Source organism: Typopeltis vanoorti, chromosome 6, assembly GCF_054136105.1.
Source record: "Typopeltis vanoorti isolate ZY-2024b chromosome 6, IOZ_Tvanoo_1.0, whole genome shotgun sequence".
Taxonomy (NCBI): Eukaryota; Metazoa; Arthropoda; class Arachnida; order Uropygi; family Thelyphonidae; genus Typopeltis; species Typopeltis vanoorti.
In genome coordinates this window covers 149,151,605-149,167,667 of record NC_143554.1, presented here as the reverse complement: position 1 = coordinate 149,167,667, position 16,063 = coordinate 149,151,605, and the positions used below count along the sequence as shown (strand labels likewise).

Sequence of the window (16,063 nt, the reverse complement as noted above, 5' to 3'; positions counted from 1 at the left end):
GGTCTTCTTTGTGTTAATCATTAGTCCGTACTGTTTACAAGAGTTTTCAATTCTTTGAACAATTTGTTGTAACCCATTTTCACTTTCTGCCATCACCACTACATCATCCTCATATCGTAAGTTATTAATGATTCATCCATTTATTTTATTCCTTCTTCTACATCCTCAAGTGCCTCTCTAAGCATCTGTTCACTATAAAGGTTAAACAATAATGGTGATAACTTGCATCCTTGTCCAACTCCCCTCTCCACCAGGAATTCTCCTGTTTCCTCTCCATTTACACATACTGACGCTGTTTGTGATCAATATAATCTCTTTAAAATTTCCTATATATCAGCAATAGAAAACCTCAGAAATCTTGCCTAGCACACCATGAATTGTTACTGACTGTAATATCGTGGTGTGCAACGTGCTTTCTCCATCGTTGCCGCTATAAATTCGAATGTTTAATTACAGAAACCGCCGAAAACTTACCCCTCTATCCGCACTTCATTCGGAAAGACTGCCTCCCACTGTCCAAGATATATATGAATCTTATTCTAATCAAACGTCATTTACAAACTTTTAATCACAATGCACTGTTTTCTTTGTTTGCTTTGTTTTGTATATAACATGATCGGCTTTAAAATTTTTAATTTTTTATTTTGTTTTCTTTTTTAACTATAACCCTTTCAATTTTTCAACAATATAAAAAAGAAGCAACAGTGCAAAACCAGAAAATGAGCAAAAGGAACAAAGAAAAGCAATTATGTTAGAGAAAAAATGCGAAATTATTACCATTCATCAAGCGCTCTTAAACTCTTTCTGGAAAATTTTCTCTTGCCGCTGCTACAGTTTGCGACATTTTGAAGGATAAAGAAAATATTCGAAAGAAGTAAAAAATGCGCAATCTATGCAGTCTACATGGTTGCGTTATAAAGAAACAGGCAGTGTAATTCTTCATATGGAAAAACTACTAACTGCTTGGATAAGCAACCAAACTCAACGAATCAGAATGCCTATTACCTACACAACGATTTGTACTAAAGCTTGAGCAATTTTTAAAATACTGAAAGACCAAAAAGAGGATGACTGCAAAGAGACTTTTGCTGCAAGTAGGGGTGGTTTGACCACTAGAAAAAGCGAACTGGTTGGCATAACTACATGGTTATGCCAACCATAATCGCGAGTAATTTCCTTCTGAATTAATCAGAAGGAAATTACTCGCGATCGAAGATTTTTGGGGCCAATGAGACGGGCCTTTTTTGGAAACGAATGCCTTCAAGAACTTACATTGCAAAAGAGGAATCCTCAATGCCACGTTTTAAAGCATCAAAACATCGCATCACTCTACTATTAGGAGGAAATGCTGCTAGAGATTGTAATTTAAAACCTTGATTTGTGCATCGATCAGAAAACCTAAGAAACTTAGAAGGAATTAATAAAGATACTCTCCCAGTAATATGGAAGGCAAATAAGATGGCTTGGCTCACCGGTTCCCTATTCGAAGATTGGCTTTATACATCACTTTGTTCCTGAAGTGAAGCTTTATTGTAAGAAAAAACAAATTCCATTTAAAGTGGTTCTGATAGTTGACAACGCACCTACCCATCACTCCTCAGTAGCATATATTTGCCCTAATGTAAAAATAGTCTTTTACCTACAAATACAACTTCTCTTTTACAACCAATGGATCAGAGAATGAATACGAGGCTTAAAGCACATCACCCCAAAGAGACGTTTAAAATATTAATAGAAGCAACTGATGGAGATGGAAACTTTTCTATCAAAGAGATTGCGAAGAGATTCAACATTTTAGACACAGTTAGGGTAATGAAGCGCCTGGCATAAAGTTTCTGAAAAAACTATGAGAGGAGTATGGCATAAACTTTGTCCTCAGTTTAATGATAATTTGGAAGCCTTTGAAGACCCAAGAAAGATTGTGAATTCTGAAACTCAAACGATCTTAGGAATGGCTAATCAATTTCAATTGGAAGTTTCGGAACATGATGTTAATGAGCTGCTTCAATCTCACACACTATGGAACTCTCACCCAATGATCTCCTTCAATCAGAAGAACAAAAAAGAAACGAAAAGAATACAGGAGATAACGAATATAAAGCTCGAACTCGGTTTTTCACTGTAAAAGGCCTAGAAGAAGCTTTTAAACTTTACAGGAAAGCTCAAGCAATCTTTGAATCACAAGATTCAGACTTTGAATTTAGTAAATTTCCCCGCGAATGAATAATGCTTCTGCTTGCAATCGCGTGCTATTTTATAAGAAGAGAAGCGAAAGTCAACGAAGCAGATGAAACTTGAGGCCTTCTTTGAAAAAAAAAAAAAATTATGCATTGAAGCTTCCTCATATATCTCCTTCTACCTCGACGGCTGCCGATTCACCCGGTGAGATAGAAATGACCTATTTGTTTCAAATAATCTTTTTTATTTAAGATTTTTCTTATGTTATTTTTAAATATGTAAATCTTTGGCCAGTAAAGTTTATTCTTATCATTTAATATTCATTTTATATATTCCATCTTACCAACGTAACTCTTGCTTATCGCTTTATTTTTAAGGCAAATAAACTCCCACTTTACGAAATCCCGATTTACGAACGGTTGCCAGGAACCAATTAATTCGTAAAGGTGGGAACTACCTGTACTTACGTATGTGATAACTCAGAACAAGAATGTATATAAAGTGTGTCTTTATTGGTTAAAATAAGATAATGTAAATTGATATTGAATTAAGGTTAATGACGGTACGATGTATTGACAGGATATTCTAGATTGTGATTAACTTTAAAGGAGGAAAAATAGAACTAAGTTTGAACTAGGAAGAATTACAAATAACAAAATAATTGTAATGAAACTGCATATATGTGTTAATGTGAACTGTAAATATTCCTTTTTGATTGAATTAAATTAAATGGTTTGTGAACAACAAATTTGACTGACTCTGCCATTGTGCTATCCTAAAAATCTGGAACCTGCATAAGATAAAAAAAAATTATGTGATCAATAATTAAGCCACGACTAATTTAAGGTAAGGAGTAATCAAGCGGGAAATACAGACAATACCTGCTTTGTCTTTAGTTAAAAATCTAATTAGGACAAGACCTTTAAAAGCATGCCTTTTTAAAAAAACTCTTTGCATATATATGGAAGCCAAGTACGAATCTTTGCTTTTGCACACTGAAATAAGATAGTTATCCAGGGGGAAAGTGCTATTCCGAATTTTAGAACTTGAGAATGAATTACTGGCCTTTTTTTCAAAATGAAGGTACAGATGCTTTTTTAAAATGTTTTCAGAATGACATTTGGGGTGCTAAAATGGCATATTTAGTCGATATATTTAATTACTTAAATAGCGTTAATACAAGTATCCAAGAGAAAAATAAAAATATTTTGACATCTACTGACAAATTTTCAGAAAAAACTATCTCTTTGGATAAACCGCATATCAGAAAAGAATGCAGTAGATGTGTGTCCTTCGCTCCATAGTAAAAATGTCGAGAGAATTATTTCCGTTATAACAGAACATTTAACAATATTGTAAGAAAAGGTTTTAACTTACTTTCCTTCCTTAAATACACGCAATTATGACTGGATATGAAATCCATTTGGCACAGTTAATACATCGAGTTGTGAATTTTCGTTACAAGAAGAACAATTTGTTACCTTATCAACGGATCGTACACGAAAAATGAAATTCTCTGAAATAACTCTTGAGGAATTTTGATTTTTGTCCAAGCCATTCGAATATCCAGCTCTCTCCACAAGGACAGTGAAAATTTTGTTACAGTTTTCAACATCATATTTGTGTGAACTCGGTTTCTCAATATTAATAACCAATATAAAAACTAAAAAGCGAGAAAGACTTACTAATATAGACAACATCATTTATTAGACCTGATATTGCTGAAATCTGCAAACTCCGACAAGCTCAAGTATTATTATTATTGTTATTATCTGAGACCTCTAAGAAGTCAAGGCCTTATCGAGGGAGGTTACTAATCTCTCAACCATTTATCATTCCTTCCCTTAAATTCATTTACACTAGATGCACTTACTATCCCTATTGGCAAATTATTCCACTCACTCACTCACTGCTCTCTGAGAGAAAAAACCTAGCTCTTACCTCTTTCTTAACTATGAACAAACTTATCTTCCATGGATGCCCCCCATGTTCTCTCACCGCCTTCCGTAACGAAATGCTTCATCAGTTGAAATGCTATAACACTCATTCAAACGTTTATGGACCTCTATCAATCACTCCTCTTTCTCCTGTTAACCAGAGTCTGCAATCCACACTCTCGCAATCTGTCCTCACAATCTAAATCCCATAATCCGAATGTAATCTTTGTAACTCTTCTTTGCACCCTTTCCACACAGCATTTATATCCCCTTGGGACCTGGGAGACCAAATCTGCGCACAATAATCAAGGTGTGGTCTTATCAAAGTCTTATAAAGAGGAAAAATAACTTACTTATCATTACATTTCAAGGTTCACTTTAAAGAGTATCGCATTAAAATAGGTTCCATTTTTATAAAAGGCAAGTTGATGCATATTTTTACTGTTGATTTTATGATCCGAATGATTTTGGTGTTCAATTTTTTTTTATAATCAAAACTGTTCCCTGACTTCGAAAAGGTTAAGAACCAAAGATATAGAGCGTGAGAACATACGATCTAGTAGAAATAAACAAGTGGTGGTGGATAAGGAAACCATACACATTCATGACTATTAAGTAAAAAAAAAATGCAGGGTAATAAAAATACAGAACATAAATGAAAACTATAACAAAGGTATCAGATAAACAGTTTTGCTGTTTTAAGGATACCTGTGACATAAGACTGAATTATAAATGCACGTAAACCCAGTAGTAGTCAGCTCTGCCCGGGGCAGAGCTGACTACTACCGGGTGCGTCCCCAGGTGGCGGATCGGGGAACAGCCTTCAGATATGGAGGTTAGCTGCGATATAAGCAGAGCAATCTGGCGAATAAGCAGCCGTGGACCAACAGGGACTGAGCTATCAGGGCGTGGGGGAGCAGAAGTGGCAACTCTGTCTCACTTAAAACCTCACAAAGCCCAATGACAACTCGGTGACATGGCGAGTAGTGCCGCCATTAAATAAGTACCTGCTGGGGTCACCGCCCCTGACATTGGGAAGCAGCATTGTCAGTACTGACACAAGGTTGAAGCCAAATGATGACGGAAAAGCTTGTGATCAGAGATTTGAAGATGGCAATATGATTATATTGTGTACGTCTGTAATACTGCGGAGCAGAAAGCAAACGGAGAAACTACTGCTCTACCTTATCTCCAGAACAACCACCATGGCGAGCAAACCCTTACAATTGGCCCCAAGTTCCCGGCGTCCCTTAAATGGGACAGGGGTGCGAAGAATCTCCGGGCTCAAAATGGTGTCCACTTTTAAAATTGCAACTTGGAATGTCAGAACTCTGTATGAAGCTGGCAAATTAAGAAATGCCACAAGAGAAATGAAGAGGCTGGGCATCCGGATTTTGGGAATTTGCGAGACAAGATGGCCAGGATCTGGAAAGTGTCAACAAGATAATATGACAATGTATTACTCTGGGAATGATGAGAACAAACATCGACATGGTGTAGCTGTAATAGTAGATGAAGAAATCAATAAATCAGTAATAAATTGGATTCCATTTTCTGAAAGGATAATGCTGTTACAACTTAAGGGAAACCCCTTTAACATAAATATCATCCAAGCTTATGCACCCACAGCTGACAAAAGTGAAGAAGTGGTTGAAGAGTTTTAGGAACACCTAAAAGAGATTAAAAACCTAACAAAGAAACATGATATAAACATAGTGATGGGTGACTTCAATGCAAAAGTGGGAAGAGGGGGTGATGGAGAAATTGTTGGCGAACATGGCTTAGGCACCAGAAATGACAGAGGAGATCGCCTAGTCCAATTCTGTCAGGAAGAAGATCTAACAATAGCAAATACCTGGTTTAAACTTCCACCCAGAAGACTGTACAGTTGGAAATCGCCTCAAGATAACCAACATAATATTGTCAGAAATCAAATTGATTATATACTGATAAATAAAACATTCCACAGTAGTATAAAGAGTGCAAAGACTTATCCTGGAGCAGATATCTCATCAGATCACAATCCCATAGTTGCAGAAGTACGTCTTAGATTAAAGTCAGCTAAAAAAATCACAAAAGAAGAAAAAGAAAATTGATGTAGAAAAACTGAAAGACCCGAACATAAATAAAAGTGCCAAGACACAGCTTAACCTGCGATTACAACAGATTAACATAGAAGAAAATAAAAGTGTGGAATCTCTTTGGAATAGCTTAAAGAATGCCATCGTAACAACAAGTATTGAAGAAGTAGGTTATGTGAATAATATAAAACAACAGGAATGGATGACAGATGAGATTCTTTCTCTTATTGATACAAGAAGAATGTATAAAAACAAAGACCTAGCCAGGTATACAGAAACACATAACATCATCAAGAAAAAAATAAAAGAAGCCAAGGAAAATTGGATGAAAAATTTATGTACAGAAATTGAACTGCTTCAGAAACAACATGATAATTTCAATCTATATAAGAAAATCAACGAAATTTCCGGAAAACTGAGGAAAAAGCAAATAGTGTCTCTAAGAGACGAAAATGGAAAAATAGTTCTAGAAGAAGAGAATAAAGCACAGATTTGGATAAAATATGTAACAGAACTTTTCAATGATACTAGACAGAAGCCTATAAATATAAAAGATAACATTCAAGGACCAGCAATCATGAAATGCGAAATAGAGAATGCTATACAAACAAGTAAAACAGGAAAAGCCAGTGGACCAGATGGTGTGCAAACAGAATTTTTAAAATTAATCGAACCAGATAACATCAAACCTCTTGAAAAACTATTTAATAAAATATATGAAAGTGATGAATTTCCATCGGATTGGCTCAAATCTACATTTATCACTATCCCAAAGAAACCCAAAGCGAATTCCTGTGGTGACTTCCGACTTATTATTCTAATGAGCCAAACATTAAAAATATTTTTGAAAGTAATTCAGAATCGCATTTATAGAAAAAGTGAAGAAACTCTAAGTGAAACACAATTCGGCTTTCGGAATGGTTTTGGTACTAGAGAGGCCCTTTTCTGTACCCAAATATTGATAAAAAATGCATAGAAAAACAGAAATCTGTCTTTATGTGTTTCATATATTTTGAAAAAGCATTCGACAAAGTCAGACACACCAACTTAATAGAAATCCTTCAATAAATAAGGCTAGACGAACAAGACATAAGACTAATAACAAATCTGTATTGGAATCAGTCAGCTACCGTTCAATTAGACAACATTACCACCAGTGATATTAACATCAAAAGAGGAGTGAGACAAGGATGTGTTCTCTCACCACTCCTGTTCAACATATATGCACAGGTAATCTTTAAAGAAGCATTGGAAGAATGTCCAGAGGGAATCACAATAAATGGAAAGATTGTTAACAACCTTCGATATGCAGATGACACCGTGCTAATTGCAGATAACATTATGGATCTCCAAAAACTTGTTGACAGAGTATACATAGAAAGCCAAAGAATGGGAATAAATATAAACATCAACAAGACAAAATACTTGATCATCAGCAAACATCCAGCCTCATCAATGAAACTGACACTCAATGGGAAAAATATTGCTCAAGTGTCAAGATATAAATATCTTGGTTGCTGGCTTAATGAAGTGGGATCCAGAAATAGATATAAAGACAAGGATTGAAGTTGCACGGCAGTCCTTCAAGAAAATGAGAACACTATTCTGCAATAAAGACCTAAACATGGAAGTCAGATGCCGAATGCTGAAATGTTACGTGTAGTCTATTCTGCTCTATGGAGTTGAAACATGGACATTGAAGGCGACAACCATCAAGAAAATCGAAGCCTTTGAGATGTGGCTAAACAGAAGAATGCTAAAGATATCATGGACGGAAAAAATTACCAATGAAGATGTCTTAAAATCCATTGGCAAAGCTAAATATCTTGTACAAATAATCAAGAAACGAAAAACATCATATCTTGGACACATCTTGAGAAACAGCAAATACCAACTTCTACAAACTATTTTGGTAGGAAGAAATGATGGCAAAGGAACTAGAGGAAGAAAAAGAATATCATGGTTTGACAACATCAAGACGTGGACAGGAAAGAGCAGTGCACAACTGCTCAGATTAGCACAAGAGCGAAGTTTGTTCGCCAAGATGGTCGCTGACCTTCGATAGAAGATGCACAATAAGAAGAAGAAACACAAGAAAAATATTTAATTAACCAAATATTTCGGTCTGGAAATAGCAGACCATCTTCAGTGGTAGATGGTCTGCTATTTCTACTAACAATAGATCGTTACTATTCTACTAACGATCTATTGTTAGTAGAATACTAACAATAGATCGTTAAAAATAGAACACGCCGCGTGATGTTATATCACTAAGTATTAAGTATAAAACGGAACATTTTCAAGTAGAGACATGATTGAAAAAAAAAATTAATGAGTAATCTTGATTAGACTTTCCCAGATTTTTGATATAGATATACAGTCATTACGATTCAGGTTGGGACTATGGAGCAAGGCCTCCACGCTTTCCTTGAACAAACGTTCGAACCTATAACGGGATGTATGTAAGAGGCGAGTCCTGGACCAAAAGATGCTGTGGTCAGTTTCAATCCCGTATTGAGCCAATCCAGACTTTTCAGGTTTGTTGTGAAGAATGGAGGATTCATGTTCTTGGATTCGTTTTTCAAGAGAACATCCAGTCTGTCCAAAATAGGAAAGATCACAGTTGCAAGGAATTTGATAAACTCCAGGAAGAGATAAAGTTGAGCGTTTGTCTTTAGGAGAAGGAAAATGAGAAGAAAATTTGTTAATAGGTGAATACGTAGCTGTTAAATCACATTTCTTTAAAATTCTTGCGATAGGTTCTGAAATACCGGAGATATAAGGAATAGGCTCTCGACGTATTGAAACTTTGTTGTTTTGTGGAGGATTATAAGAATTGAGAAGATGTTGAGTACTTTTTTTAGAAAAGCCATTGAGTTTCATGTGTTGTTGGATAGTAGAAAGTTCTTTCTGTAGATAATCAAAAGTAGAACAATTAGTTTTGCTCTTCTGATGAGGCATTTCATAATTCCTGTTTTTTGAGAAGGATGATGGGCTGATTCTTTAAGAATATAACGACCTGTGAACGTTGGTTTCCAGTATACTGTAGTTGTAAGAATATATCACAGTCATCACATTTCTGATCTGCGCACCTATATTTCCACAAATTTGGATCCACATCTTTCTCACATAGTTCTAAATGTGGCTAAACGTTCTACTCAACGTGCTTATAATAAACTAAGTCAACATCTTAACCGTAAATATGAAGCTCTTTCGTCTAGACAATCCAAGCCCCTCATAACTCCAAATAATTGGAATGTCAATATATCGCACGTCCTTTGACTGAAAGCGAATACCTCATCCTGTCAAAAGGACATGATTTTTCTATTGTTCCAAATAAGATACCATATCTAGATTTCCTAGTTAACATTGAAAGGAATCTCAATCATCTAACTAGTGATGAAGCTAATGGTCTTCGCCTAGAAGTCGCTTCTTCTCTACTTAAGGCCAAACTTCCTCCTTCCAACATATCTCCTTCTTAAATGAAATCTTTACAGTTCGTGAAAAAAAATAATCACCTCATTATCACCAAAGCTCACAAGGGAAAAGCAACAGTAGTTATGGACTCAGCAAATTAGAGAAGAAAACTTTCTCTTTTGCTTCGAGATCGCTCCACATATCAAGAAATTGATTATAATCCAACCAACAGACAACTAAAGAAATTAAATTCTCTCTTAGATGAAGTCATCAGTTTAGAAAAAATCAGAAATTAGAAAAGACTTAAAACTCATTTTGCAAGACGTCCTAGATTTTATGGCCTTCAAAAATCCATAAGATTGACTATCCTCTTCGTCCAATAGTAGATTGTATTGATTCTCCTACTTACCGTATAGCCAAATATCTAGCTAAATTATTGAAATCTTACATTGGCAACTCTAATTCGTTTTTAAAAAAACTCCTCAGATTTCTTAGAAAAATTAAAAAATGTCTCATTACAACCTACAGATCTTATGGTTAGCTTTGATATAGAATCTTTATATACCAATCTACCTCTCAAGGAAAGTTTAAAATTACTTGCTGACACCTTTCCTCAAGACATTATAAAACTATTCGATTTCGTAATACATTCTGGATATTTCGTATGTCAAAATAAATTTTACAGCCAAGTAGAAGGAACGGCCATGGGAAGTCCTCTTTCTCCTGCTTTAGTCAACTTTTATTTGGAACATTTAGAAAAAGTCCTCTTCTCATCTATTTTCCCTCAACCATCCTTTTGGGTAAGATATATAGATGACATCTTTACTATTTGGCCTCACAGCAAAAACTCTTTACCTTCTCTTAAACAGTATTAATTCCTTGCATCATCGTATAACGTTTACTATGGAAATAGAAGAAAACAACCAGTTATCTTTTTAGACGTTCTCCTCATCCGGTCACCTTCAAATATTCTCACAACTACAGTATACCGGAAACCAACGTTCACAGGTCGTTATATTCTTAAAGAATCAGCCCATCATCCTTGTCAAAAAACAGGAATTATAAAATGCCTCATCAGAAGAGTCAAAACTAATTGTTCTACTTTTGATTATCTACAGAAAGAACTTTCTACTATCCAACAACACATGAAACACAATAGCTTTTCTGAAAAAAAGTAGTACTCAACGTCTTCTCAATTCTTATAATCCTCCACAAAACAACAAAGTTTCAATACGTCGAGTGCCTATTCCTTATATCTCCGGTATTTCAGAACCTATCGCAAGAATTTTAGAAATATGATTTAACAACTACATATTCACCTATTAACAAATTTTCTTCTCATTTTCCTTCTCCTAAAGACAAACGCTCAACTTTATCTCATCCTCGAATTTATCAAATTCCGTGCAACTGTGATCTCTCTTATTTTGGACAGACTGAACGTTCTCTTGAAAAAAGAATCCAAGAACATCAATCCTCCATTCTTCACAACAAGCCTTAAAAGTCTGGATTAGCTCAACACTGGATTGAAACTGACCACAGCATCTTTTGGTCCAGGACTCGCCTCTTACATAGATCCCGTTATAGGTTCGAACCTTTGTTCAAGGAAAGCGTGGAGGCCTTGCTCCATCGTCCCAACCTGAAGTGTAATGACTGTCTAGATATATCAAAATTCTGGGAAAGTCTAATCATGATTACTCATTAATTTTTTTTTCAATCATGTCTCTACTTCAAAATGTTCCGTTTTATACTTAATACTTAGTGATATAACATCACGCTGCGTGTTCTATTTTTAACGATCTATTGTTAGTATTCTAGCTTGTAATTTTTAAAACTCTTCTTGTAATACCACTGAAGATGGTCTGCTATTTCCAGACCGAAATATTTGGTTAATTAAACATCTTTCTTGTGTTTACGTGCATTTATCATTCGATAAACAGTTTTGTCATTTTCGAGTCACTCAGTGGAATGGACAGGATAAAATGACTAGATTTCTTATAGACATACACATTATTATAATGCTTCTGGATTTATAAATTTTTGCGAGTGGGCTGCTGTGTTTTCCATTTTGGTGAAATACGCTCTAACTGGCTGTTCGGTAGAAAGGTCTCTAGGTGCAATCAATTCATTGAAGAGATTTGAACCTAGATATTTACAACTAAGGGGATCTATTGATGTAATTTGAACTTAGAAACTCTACAATAAAATATTGGTTAAGAAATATGATTACTCTTTTCAGTCATCGTATAAGTAAATAGAACATTGGATCTCATTAGTAGATTACCGCAGTTTTCATATTTGCATTCTGATTTCTAATTCCCAAAATTTTATTATTTTCAGGTATCTGTACACAGATGAAATTTCAATCTCGTCAATAGACACGGCGATGGAAGTTTATTTTGCAGCAGAAAAATACCAAATTCCACTTCTTATGAAGAAAAGCAAAGAATTTCTATTGGAACATACGACAGCCGAGGCAAGATGTTTTTGTAAAGTTTACGAATTTTCTAAGCTAATGAGTCTCTCTAATGTTATATATAAATGTTTGGACATCATTGACTGGAACACAGAATTCATTCTTAGGTCATCGGATTTTTTGGAATGTGAGAAAGACACTGTGGAGGAAATAATACGTAGACAAACACAGACGTCGAAATCAGAATATGCTCTCTTTGAGGGCGTTCGTAAATGGGGTGTAAATTATCTCGCTAAAGCACAAGAACAAACAAAAGAAAATTTACGAAGCCTGCTGGATCCTTTTTTTAAATGGATATCGTTTTCTGCTATGTCATCGAAAGAACTCGTTAATGTGATCGAAACAGAATTGTTCACATATGATGAGATTGGACCGCTCCTATGCAAAAGTATAAAGAGTAACTCAACTGTAAAACCAACACTTTGTGACACCATTCACAATACCTATAGGAGGTCATATTGTCAACGTTTGCATTGCACTGTTACAATATTTGATTTAAATACAAGTTCATCAAAACATGATGTACTGGAAGACATGAATCCTTCTTTATCAACTGACAACAAGATCTCTTTTACGATAGATTTTCTAGAAACCTCAGTACTGCTAGTGGAGCCATTTATAAATGCTAAGGTGACAGTCGGTGATAAAACGTATTGCAGTGCGAATTCTTACATAAAATCAATCTCTTCTAATGAGGCCACTGAAACTATGTATGAAGATTTTGCTTATAAAGATAATCCCAAAGCACTGTATATGAGGCCAGGAGAAAAACTTCAAGCGACTGCGATATTTAATCAGACGTTTAAGAAATGTACAGGTGGATCGATTCTTGAGCATTCATTTTATAGTGGGAAATATTGTAAATTTAGTGTACAACCAGAAAGTAATTGGAGAGTGACATCGCTTACATTTGGCCTGTATGTCAAATAATGAAACCTTTTGTTTCATCTGATTAAAAGCTACAAATTGGTATTCGCATAACTGAGAAATTTAAATTCCTTGGTAATTCTTGAAACACTTGTCTTCGAAATAAGATTTATCATTTGCTTTTTATACAGTTGAGTTTATCTCAAAACTCTCAATGTAAACATGAAATGTAGTTATTTAATTTAGAGTAGGTGCAGCTTAAATTCTTGTTTTGTGTCATATTTTTATAGTCTTAATATCAACCTAAACACAAAGTAAAGCGTTTTGTTGAGGATATTTTACATCCATGATCATGGTGGAATTCGATGCCAACTGCAAGCAGATCCGATACAACAGCCCATCCAAGAAGGACGGAATTATGATAATATGATTGCTGCCTGTTTAGCATGCTTGCAACATTTCTAGTGCCACATTGCTAGTAACTAAAACAATACCGCAATAGATCTTATTCTAATCGTTGATTACAAGTCATCCTAGACACATCTCGAGTTACGTGCCCTCTGGAACAGGAACAGGGATTTATTCTATCTGAAAGGTCCTTTTTCAATCCATATTGCTGAAGCATTGATCTAGAATTAACAACAATTCAAAGACCTTTACGTGTTGGGGTGCTATATCACGATAATTTTATATTTATATGTGACCGAAGTTGTGTATCATAATATCGAAAGGTAACTTATCAGGTAAAAAAATAAACGTACCACCCTGAAAGTGTGTCGATTGACACAACAGTGACGTATTCTAAATCCATATATCTAAAAAACCTAAAAACAATTAGCCTGAAAATCAGAAATAAAAAGACTAAAATTAAGGAAAAACTAAAGAAAACAGAAACCTGCTGCATTCTCAATGGAAAGCTTATTCTATAAGTAAAATGTTTCGGCAATTTAAGCAACTGGTATAGAAAGTGGAATAATCGAGAAATTAGCCAAAACCCTAAACTAGCAGTATAAAAGACTGTCGAAATCAGTTTTGAGTTATGGATCTGAGGCTGGATTAGAAATAAAGCAGTTAATCTAAGAATAGAGACCACAGATATCAGAGTTCAATGAGAGGAGTGAACAGATGGAATCCATACCAGAATCATATCAAAAATAAAGATATCAGAAAGACCCTGACATTCTTAGCATTTACGAATGTGTGGACAGGGCTAATTTCAAGTTGTGGCCACTTAAATAGAATGGAGGAGGAAAGACTAGCAAAAGGCTGTTTGAAGGCCAAGAAGGAGGGAAAGGAAAGATATCCAGAACAAAAACAAGATCTAAGTGGATTGATTCAGTCAGAAATGCCTGAGAAGCATGACATGTTAGATATACTGCATTGAAAAAAATTAGTGGACATCCTCATGTGCAAGGTGCATCTTGCTGTGAATCGAGTCACATGTTTGTAGACAGTATACATTGGAGGAATATGATGCTTCCAAGTCAGTGCAAGTATATATCCGGGTGAAAAGGCTACGAGAAATGACCTGAGGAATCTTCAATTTGTTCACAAATTGGCACAACCCAGGTCAACACTCAACCTGACACCATACTGACAACAAATGGCAAGGGAGAAACTGCAAGTGCTATTCATCAGGGACGACCGACCACACCCACTGAACATGAACGTAGAGTGTTACAGAAGATAATATATAAAAATCGTCATTCGTCTGCCGATGTTCAGTGCGGAGTTTTGGACATTGAATGGAACACGAATCTGCTCAAAAACATTCAGAACCCGAGGCCCACAACATGGATTTCCATTAGAGGACCGCAGTATACAAACCCCACATTATCCGTATCAACATTCAGCATAGTATGTTTTGGTTCAAAGAGTGTGCAGTTAGTGGGACGTGGAAATTTGTAAACCTGTGATATGGAGGGAGAAATCATAGCTAAGAGATAGACGGGTGTAGGTGTGGCGGATGTCCGGTGAACATCTCTTACCATAAGATATAACCCTAACTAGGAAATTCTGAGGTGCTGTTTGGGTCCTGTTATTTTTCTGGTTTGTCCTCTTTGCGATAACGCCAACAGTGGACTACGAGAAGTATCCGTACATTCTGTACAACGCAATGCTTCTTACTTCACGGTATTTTCTATGGAACTGACTAGTGGCTCTATCAGCAGGACAATGCACCATGTCATGACTACTGCTGTAAATGAGTAATTTGTAGACATGAATGTCATCACACTTGACTGGCAACACATTTGACTGTCGTGAGGTAAGGTCAAAGAATGTACGCCCAAACACTGCCGAAGCCCTCATTACATGCTAAAAGAAAAATGGTCCAAAATTCCCACTGATTGCTATCGAGCTTATGGAAAGTGTAGAATTGCTGCATTCATCGCAGCGAAAGGTGGTTCTTCATATTATTAAAGTAGATCGATCCAATGGCTGTTTTCCCTCCCACCATGGTTTCCTTTCACTTCTTTCAAAGAACTGTATATTAGACAAATGATAGACTAATTTGGAGGAAATTGTTGATAGAAAATTAATAATAAAATTCATTTAATCAATGTAGTGCTGTTTTTGCAATATACTGCTGTGTTAGTAGCCTGCACACCCCTTTAGGATACTTATTAGGAAATTGATGATGATGGAATTGGATAATCATACTTATTTGTGCCTCTGGTGCAGGTAGAAGCTTCTAAGTAAAAAGGGATGGAACATTTCAAGGCATTAGAGAAGGCAGAAAAAATTAAAGATTTTGAAAACAAAAGCTAAACGTTGGAAATATGTTTCCAAATCCTGAAGCAAATCTTGATTGATTCAAACAGAGGTATGTGGCAAGACTGTTTACAAGGATAGAAATATCAATACTCAAAACAATTTTTAAAATATAAAGAATCTTGTTAGAACCATATCCGAAAACTTGCCTGACCAGAGGTACCCTTAATGGTATCATGTTGTCCTACCTCCGAGTAAGAATTCCCTTATCAAACATAATACTTAAATCTTTGTATTTTCGGAAATTCCTACCAAATCTCAGTAATTAGATTATCCTCTATCTAATTCTATTTTATATTATGGAATCAAGCATATTTACATCAATGAAGAATGAATTT

At 35.5% G+C, this 16,063-nt stretch overlaps 1 protein-coding gene across 1 annotated transcript in view; it reads left to right on the top strand.

The window, feature by feature from the left end:
* The window catches only part of LOC150106083 (BTB/POZ domain-containing protein 6-like), a 30,676-nt gene extending 17,609 nt beyond the window's left edge, over positions 1-13,067 (top strand). Inside the window, exon 3 of the mRNA XM_090393830.1 lies at positions 11,951-13,067. Within this exon, the coding sequence (XP_090249956.1) occupies positions 11,951-13,016 (1,066 nt within the window). The 3' untranslated portion in view covers positions 13,017-13,067. The remainder of the gene's footprint in view (positions 1-11,950) is intronic.
* The last annotated feature ends 2,996 nt before the right edge of the window (positions 13,068-16,063 follow it).